The sequence below is a fragment of the Giraffa tippelskirchi genome, chromosome 13 (genome assembly GCF_054371585.1).
Source record: "Giraffa tippelskirchi isolate mGirTip1 chromosome 13, T2T-mGirTip1v1.2.pri, whole genome shotgun sequence".
NCBI classification, from domain to species: domain Eukaryota; kingdom Metazoa; phylum Chordata; class Mammalia; order Artiodactyla; family Giraffidae; genus Giraffa; species Giraffa tippelskirchi.
The window spans coordinates 97,177,960-97,186,570 of NC_137287.1; the positions used below are offsets into that span (position 1 = coordinate 97,177,960).

The window sequence follows — 8,611 nt, forward strand, 5'->3', positions numbered from 1 at the left end:
TTCAAAGCGGTGGCCTCAGGAGCCATCCTGATCACACTCGGGCCCTGAGCTCATCAGGACGCAGCCAGAGCTAGCTCAGAATGTCACCAGGAGAAAAAAAAAAAAAGAAGACAAGAAACAAAAAAAGAAAAATCTGCGTTCCCATATTCAGATGAGCTTCTGCAGAATGAGTGAAAGCGAAGAGGAGTCACAGCACTCGGCCCCAGAGTGCTGACAAGCACCCTGGCAAATGCGCCCTGGCCGGAGAGCAGGACAGTTGCCCTCAGTGGGTCGCTGGTGGCTCCACTGTCCTCATTATTTCTCATTAGCGGTCTGTGTCACCACGCAGCAGGGCAGGGCTCTGTGGGCACCAGTCCAGGGCATGCGGTCCCGTGGAGAAAGGTCTTCCAGTGGGGCAGTTGGAAGCAGAGCCGCTGTCTGGGAACAGCACAGGGCGGCCAGCACAGTGAGCCCCAGAGCAGAGACTGCACACACAGAAGTCTGCACCACAGCCACTGGGGAGATGCCCGAGAAGAGGCTGGTCTCAGTGGGGGCATCATCTGCCCTCCTCTCAGCAACATCCCTGTGGAGGGGCCTCTGAGCAGCTCACCTCTGTGTGGTGGGAGGGAGGCGGACAGCCCTGTGCCGCAGCTGGTCTCGGGGCCTCAGCTGGTGCTCAGCCCCTCCAACCTCCACTCTCCAGTCCACATCCTCCTCGCTGTCACCTCTGCAGGTCTCAGAGGCCTTCCTGTGAGAGTTACCGCAGTGCCAGGAGGGCCCTGATCCCACATATCTCCTGGCCACTCTGTGTACCAGCAGCACCACCTCCCCCTGCCGACTTGGGCCAATTAGCCCTAACGGAACCGAAAGTACTCCTCCTGATCATTGCTCCCTGGGTCCAAGGGGCTCAAAATGCCAGGGAGGCAGCTGTGGCCCCCTAGCCCCCTGTCCTGGCACCTTCCACCCCCTGCCTGGGGTCTTTTCTCTCCCTGGAGCGCACAGCTATCTGACACACTCATCACTTAACTCCTGTGTTACGCTTGCCTCCCTGCATCAGAATGCTTGATACTCTGATATTCTGTTGTTGTTTAGTCACTCAGTCGTGTCTGACTCTTTGCAACCCTATGGACTGTAGCCCTCCAGGCTCCTTTGTCCATGGGATTTTTCAGGCAAGAATACTGGAGTGGGTTGCTATTTCCTTCTCCAGGGGGATCTTCCAACTGAGGGATCAAACCCACATCTCCTGCATCTCCTGCATCAGCAGCTGGATTCTTTACCACTGAGCCATCAGGGAAGTTCCCTGATATTTAGTAGGAGCTCAGTAAAACCTGGGCTTCCCTGGTAGCTCAGCTGGTAAAGAATCCACCTGCAATGCAGGAGACCCAGGTTCGATTTCTGGGTTGGGAAGACCCCCTGGAGAAGGGAATGGCTACCCACCCCAGTATTCTTGCCGGGAGAATTCCATGGACTGTATAGTCCATGGAGTGGCAAAGAGTCAGACACGACTGAACGACTTTCATGGAGAAGGAAATGGCAACCCACTCCCATATTCTTGCATGGAGAATTCCATGGACAGAGGAGCCTGGTGGGCTACAGTCCATGGGATCACAAAGAGTTGGACACGACTGAGCGACTAACACTTTCACTATCAGTAAACCCTTGCAGGGGGTCTGATTTCTCTAATCTAGGGCTTATGTGGTCAGGACATTGCTTCCTTGGTGGACTGGTTGCATCCTTGTTGGACTGCACATTTTGAATCCCAGATGCTGGCTGTTTTGATAAATAGAGAAACTCAAGCTGCAGGCCATAATCTCCGAGGATGTCCTGGTGAGCTGAGAAGAGGGGCCTATGTCTCTTACCCTCAGCCAGCCTTTCCCGGTGTCTTGAGGGGGTTCCTTGCCATCCTGGGGTTTGAATACTCTTCTTTGGGACAGAGATCTCAAGGCAGGAGGCTCCGTGGACAGCCATGTGGGGCCCTGCCTCATTCATCCCAAACTGCCTTGGCCAAGTTGGGCCCAGCATAGAGGATTCCAGGTCTCCGTTCACCCAAAGTCAAGGCCCCAAGAGTTGGTACCTTTGCGGACCTCAGAGGCTTTGATCTCAGGGCTGGGCCAGGAATGTGGCCATCAAGAGAAGGGCCTCTGTCCTTGTGTGACTTGGGCTGGTGGCTTCCTGGCCTCTGTGCAGGCTGCTGGTCCTATCACCTTGTAGGGTGAATGCGGGGGCTCATGAGGTCATGCGTGTATGTGCCAATAGGGGGCGCTCACCGCCCACAGCCACGGCCACCCTCAAACCCTCTAGGCCAGCTGCCGCCTTCCTTCTTCTGATGGCCTCCTTTCCAGGTCTCCACACTCTGAGTAACTCCCCCAAGGCACACAGCTGGGTCCCCAGTGCCAGGGTCTGAGCTGAGTCCACCTCCCCCCATCACATCTCTGCTCCAGCTGCTGTGGTGTGAGACCACCAGGGAAAGCTGCAGAACACTGACGCTATAAGGAGCTTGACTGAGAGTGTAAAGGGGCCGCCATCCGCTCACACACCCCTGACTCAGCCCTCCACCCAGGACAGCAGCGGAGGCTGGGGAACAGGCTCCCAGCCAGAGAGGAGAGGGCCAGGCCTCTCTCCAAACCCCCATCCAACTCCATCTCCGGAGACCCGGGGCGGGGGTGGGGGTGTGCCCACGAAGCCTGGCTGGCCAGAGCTGGCCCTGGGATGCCCACGGCTGAGCGCAGGGACGCAAGGCCCTCACCCAGCACCAGTGATGACGGAAGTCTTGGACGGTGGGAGCACCTGAACGCCCACTCCATGAGCTCTCTGCCTCGGCTTGTCTACCCACCAGCTGGTGCTTGCTCCTGGTACAGCCTGGTCCACCGTGCAAGTCAGGGTGCAGTCAGGGGGAGCTGAGGGAGCCTGTAAGAGGAGCAAGACTGCTGGTAGTGGGGAGGTACTGAGAGAAGGCTTGGATGCGGGGGGTGAGCTGGAGTCTCACAGCTCTCTCTCCCCCAGTGCAAGCTGCAAGAAGCCATAGGATCATCATGCATCCTCTGGGGCTGGGGCGAGGGGCTGGGATCTCCTCCCTGCAGTCAGCCCTGGGGAGGGGGGACAGGGAGCCCAGCACCGCTCACTCCCCAAAGTTTCTAAAGCACCTCAGGGCTAGAGGAGGGATACGTCCCAGCTTGATCAGGAAGCCGCTGTAAGTGTGGGGGTGCCCGTGTGTGCCAGCACCTGGGGTCCCTTTGCAGCCCCTCCCCCAGCCTCCCGCCCCTACCCCCATGCGCAGTCGCGCCTTTCTGTTCCGAGGATTCCGCGGATGTGCGCCGCTGGAGCGGAGTCGCTGCTTCCCTCTCCCTCGGGCTGTGTTCCCTCGCTGTCTGCTGTCTGATGTGTGTGTGTCTAACTGCCGTTCGTGGGTCCCCAGCCTGACGCTGGGTGGCTGTTTCCCTGGTCTGTGGGTGTCTGTGTGTCTGCCTACGGGCGTGTCTGTCTGTCTCGCTGTGTGTGTCTCGTCCTTGACCCAGTCCATCTGAGCGCTTGTGCCTGGGGGAGGGGGCGCTCCCTCCTGCCGCTCTCCCCCCAGCCCCTCCCACAGGCGCTAACGCAGCGGGCCACCTTAGCTGCGCCTGGAGCGCAGTGACCTCGTCTGTCCCCGCAGCAGCGACCTCCCGACAGCACTGTCCACCAGGGGGACCCCGATGCTGGGTGCCAGGCCGACGGTCGCTTTCCCCCAGCCTGCGGCCCTTTGAGCCCAGAGTGGGCACGCTCCCTTCCCGGCTGGTTTCGCTGGTTCCCCATCTTCCCTTATGTAACTCCACATCTGTCCGCGCCTTGCAGGTCACCCTGGACCCTGCCCTGGGTCCTGCCCAAGGAAGAGTGAGACCCAGAGTCCCACGCATATGGGGGGTGGAGCGAACCCCTGACAAGGGCACCGGCTATCGGAGACCCCTCCCATCCTTTCTCCTCAGGAGATTCCTTTCTCCGAGTCCTGCTTGCTCGAAGGGTGAAACGAGGAGGGGGTCCCATGGGGGCAAGTTCCCCTGAGCGCGGATGCAAGAGTTTCCCCTCACCCCCACTCCGGACCCCCTCAGGCGCCCCAGATCCCGATGAGAGCCAGCCAGGGGTCACTGGGACGGAGGGCACGGGGCAGGTCAAGCGGCCCAGAGACTGGCTCCTGTGTGCGCGGGCGGCTGACCGCAGGCGAGCCCCCAGCTCAGGCGCCCGCCGTGCCAGGCTCTTCGCCAGCCGGCGTGCGCACTCGGGCTGGGGCTCCGGCGGCCCGGCGGGCACGCGGCGCTGTCCGTGGTGCTGCCGGCGCCGGGCGGGGCGGGGGCGGGGCGAGGGCGGCAGCCAATGGCGGGGGCGCTGCGCGGGGCGCGGGGGGCCGCGGGCTGGGCGCGGGGCTCACTCCGCTGCGCGCTGCACTCCGGGCGCACGGACGCTCAGGCAGCGGCTCGGGCTCCAGCTCCGCCCCAGGTCCGCTCGGGCTGCAGTGGTCGTGCCGCTGGCCAGGTTCGGCTCAGATTCCGGGCCGGGCCCACTGGGCGCGGCCCGCCCCGACCCCCGTTTCGGCGCCCGCGGACCATGCGCCGGGCACCCAACGGGGAACCCGGCCGGGCCGAGAGCCCGCAAAGACCAGGCTCCCGGACCGGGGTCCCTCCCGGCCGCCCGGCTGGCGGTCCGCGCCCTGCCCCGCGCCCAGGCGCCGCGTGAGCCGGCGGGGCCATGGAGCGTTCGCCCGACGGGCCGCTGAACGCGTCGGGGGCGCTGGCCGGCGAGGCGGCGGCGGCGGCGGCGGGCGGGGCGCGCGGCTTCTCCGCCGCCTGGACCGCGGTGCTGGCGGCGCTCATGGCGCTGCTCATCGTGGCCACGGTGCTGGGCAACGCGCTGGTCATGCTCGCCTTCGTGGCGGATTCGAGCCTCCGCACGCAAAACAACTTCTTTCTGCTCAACCTCGCCATCTCAGACTTCCTCGTGGGTAAAGCCCCCAGACCCCGTCCGATCAGGGGTGCCCAGCTGGGTCGGGTCAGCGGGGACTGGAACGTGGACATAGGGTGCTTTTCCTCGGGGATACTCCCCGCTAGAGAGCCAGGTCTGGGTAGGGGGTGTCCAAGACTTTGGGGAGGTGGGCACAGGCGAAGTTCCTTGCCTCCCCGGCCACGGGACTCGGGCTGGGAAAGGACGTCCCCGGGGAAGGGGTCCGAGCGAGCTGGTGCTCAGCAAGGCGCAAGGTGCTGCGGCCACGGTGCAGCGCGGGCTCCTGCGCCGTAGCCAAACAAAGGCTGCAGCGGACTCAGGACGTGGTGAGGGCGCTGGGGGGAGGCTGGGGGGAGGGGACGTGGAAGGGAGATTTTTAGAGCCGTGTTGGGGGAGGAGGCCGCGGGGAAGGGGGGTTGGGGAGATGCTCTGAAGCGCGCGCTCTCACGTGTCCGTGCGCTGCTGCCGGCTGGGGTGGGGGGCGGGGCGCAAGGAGGGGGCCGGAGCGCCAGACACCTGTTGGGGCTGAGAGGAGCGTCTGCCAGCCGCTCAGAGCGGGGCTTGGCGGTGGGAGCCGCCCGCGTGGCAGCAGTCAAGTGCCCTTTGAGTCCGGAGAAATGTTTTCTCGGCTTCTGAGCTGATGAGGAGGAGCTGCCCAAAGGCCATATGGATAGGAGCTGGGGTGCAGCGGGGCGGAGAGGAAGGAAATTCTCCTTCCTTCCTTCAGGCACTGGGAGGACTAGCAAAAGGCCAGAAATGACGCTTTGGGTCTCCTTGTGCCCAGTGGGCCCTGCTACTGGATCTTCTTCCTGCTCCCAAGTCCAGGAATACAGTGGGGTTGGGGGCGGGGCAAGGGTTGGAGGCCAGGTGCAGGGCTCAGAGCATGCCTAGGAAGGAGGCGGAGGGGGGATCGCTGGTCCCAGAAAGGGGCCCATTATGTGACCCCAGGTCCTGCTTATGTCCCAGCTGTGGGGGGTCTGACCCCAGGCCCCTGCCCAGCCATGGCCCTCCTCTCCCACAGGGGCGTTCTGCATCCCACTCTATGTGCCCTACGTGCTGACCGGTCGCTGGCCCTTCGGCCGGGGCCTCTGCAAGCTATGGTTGGTGGTGGACTACCTGCTCTGCACCTCCTCTGTCTTCAATATCGTGCTCATCAGCTATGACCGCTTCCTGTCAGTCACCCGAGCCGTGAGTCTGGGACGTGGGTCCCCATGTTTGCTCCCAGGGGGCAGGGTGGCCAGAGGCGGCCAAAGGACACACCAGGCAGGGGGTATGGCCACTTCTGAATGGGAGGTGCTGGGTGGGTTGGGGTCTGCTCACCTCAGGCACTCTGTAGCCAGCTGCCTGCTTAGTAGCCATCTGCTGCCAGTAGGACTGGTCCTGGTTTGGGCAGAAGGGGCCGTCTGGACCTGAAGGAGGGGGTCACTCCAGCCTCCACCCTGGAGCAGGTCCAAAGTCCCTGGAACTAAGGGACTATCTGGGGCCAAGGGCCCTTGGTGGAACCTCCCCACGGGTGTGTGTGCCTCAGAAAGACAGGCTCCATGGGCTGCCCTGGGTGTGAGTGACCACACTTAGGGACCCTGGACTGCCCACGCTTCCCATGTTGGAGTCATGCAGGCACTGGGCTGGCGGCAGCACTGCAGCAGAGGTCAGCCTGGTGCCATCTCCTCTGACGGCTCTGCCAGTCTCCCTCTGCTGGGGCTATGTCTGTCCTAGTCTAGGGAGGCAGTGGGTCAGGGTGCAGAGAGCGTGGGTTTAGAGTCAGCTCTGCATGTGGAGCCCCTCCACCTGTGGTCTTTCCTGCCTGATCTGAACCATCAAGAATTTGGGGACCAGGGTGGAGCAGTTGTGAAGATTAAATGAGATGATATCAAAGGTGCCAAGCACAGAGCCGGGCACACAGCAGGTCCTCAAAGGACTGGCAGTGACGTGACTCCTGGGGAGCTCACAGCTGGCAGGAGGATGGTTAACAGGCAGCCTGGCACAAAATTAGGATTCTGAGGGGTGGTTCCGAGCCCATGGGAGAGTCACAGGCCTTAGCCTACCAGGGGTTCATGGAGAAAAAGGGAAGGCATCTTTGCTGCGGAGGGCCCTGCACAGAGGCCTGGAGGCTGCCCGGAGCCCTGGGTGGCACTGCTGCACTGGGCTCAGTCCCCTTGCCTCCTGACCCAGTGTGTCCCACCGCAGGTCTCTTACCGGGCCCAGCAGGGTGACACGCGGCGGGCGGTGCAGAAGATGGTGCTGGTGTGGGTGCTGGCCTTCCTGCTCTATGGACCCGCCATCCTCAGTTGGGAGTACCTGTCTGGCGGCAGCTCCATCCCCGAGGGCCACTGCTACGCCGAGTTCTTCTACAACTGGTACTTCCTCATCACGGCCTCCACCCTCGAGTTCTTCACCCCTTTCCTCAGCGTCACCTTCTTCAATCTCAGCATCTACCTGAACATCCAGAGGCGCACCCGTGTCCGACTAGATGGAGTGCGCGAGGCGGCCACCACTGAGCTTCCACCCGAGGCCCAGCCCTCTCCACCGCCCACCACACCCAGCTGCTGGGGATGCTGGCAGAAAGGGTGTGGAGAGGCCATGCTGCTGCACAGGTACGGGGTGGGGGTCAGCGAGGTGACCCCGGGGCCTGAGGCCGGAGAGGTGGCCCTCGGGGGTGGTAGCGGTGGGGGTGCTGCGGCCTCCCCCACCTCCAGCTCTGGCAGCTCCTCAAGGGGCACCGAGAGGCCTCGCTCACTCAAGCGAGGCTCCAAGCCATCCGCGTCCTCAGCGTCCCTGGAGAAGCGCATGAAGATGGTGTCCCAGAGCATCACCCAGCGCTTCCGGCTCTCACGGGACAAGAAGGTGGCCAAATCGCTGGCTGTCATCGTGAGCATCTTCGGCCTCTGCTGGGCCCCCTACACGCTCCTGATGATCATTCGGGCTGCCTGCCATGGCCACTGCATCCCTGACTACTGGTACGAGACATCCTTCTGGCTGCTGTGGGCCAACTCGGCCGTCAACCCCGTCCTCTACCCACTGTGCCACTATAGCTTCCGCCGGGCCTTCACCAAGCTGCTCTGCCCCCAGAAGCTCAAGATCCAGCCCCACAGCTCCCTGGAGCACTGCTGGAAGTGAGCTGGCCTTCCACGGCACCTGGGATGCTTGAGGCCACTGCCACCCCCTCAAAGCCCTGGGTTCCTGGGCAGCTGGGCCTTCACATCCACCTGGCCGCCCTGCAGTCGTGTGCTCTGCCTTGTCTCTGGCCCACCCTAAATGCCATGGCAGCCTCTCAGACCATCTACTGGCAGCGGAGGCAGCTTGGTGGGTGGCTGGAAGGGCCCCTGCTGCGTGAGCCAGAATGATGCCACCCAAGTCCTGCTGTAGCCCGAGAGGGACAACCCAGGGCTCCCAGCCACTCTGTCCACCCCCACGGACAATGTGATGGTTGGTCATGTCCTTGCTTCTCACAATTACTGCTCAGTGTTCTTCCCAAAGCAAGGGCTTGGTGTGCACTCCAGGCCTCTGGGGCCAGCACTCAGCCCCTGCATGCACACACACCTACACACGCCTGCACACCTGCCCTGTCCCAGACAAGCCCTGGCTGCTGGCTTTGCTGCTGTCTGTCCCCTGCTTGAGGCCGGACCCGGTCCTTCTTCCCTCCTCCCTCCAACTTTATCTGCTC

General features: G+C 63.0%; 1 protein-coding gene across 1 annotated transcript; it reads left to right on the plus strand.

Moving 5' to 3' along the window:
• Positions 1 to 4,695: 4,695 nt before the first annotated feature.
• Positions 4,696 to 8,064, plus strand: HRH3 (histamine receptor H3). The gene is made up of 3 exons (XM_081560345.1): positions 4,696 to 4,948; positions 5,969 to 6,135; positions 7,135 to 8,064. Exons 1-3 carry the CDS (start codon positions 4,696 to 4,698, stop codon positions 8,062 to 8,064), a joined length of 1,350 nt encoding a protein of 449 aa, XP_081416471.1.
• The last annotated feature ends 547 nt before the right edge of the window (positions 8,065 to 8,611 follow it).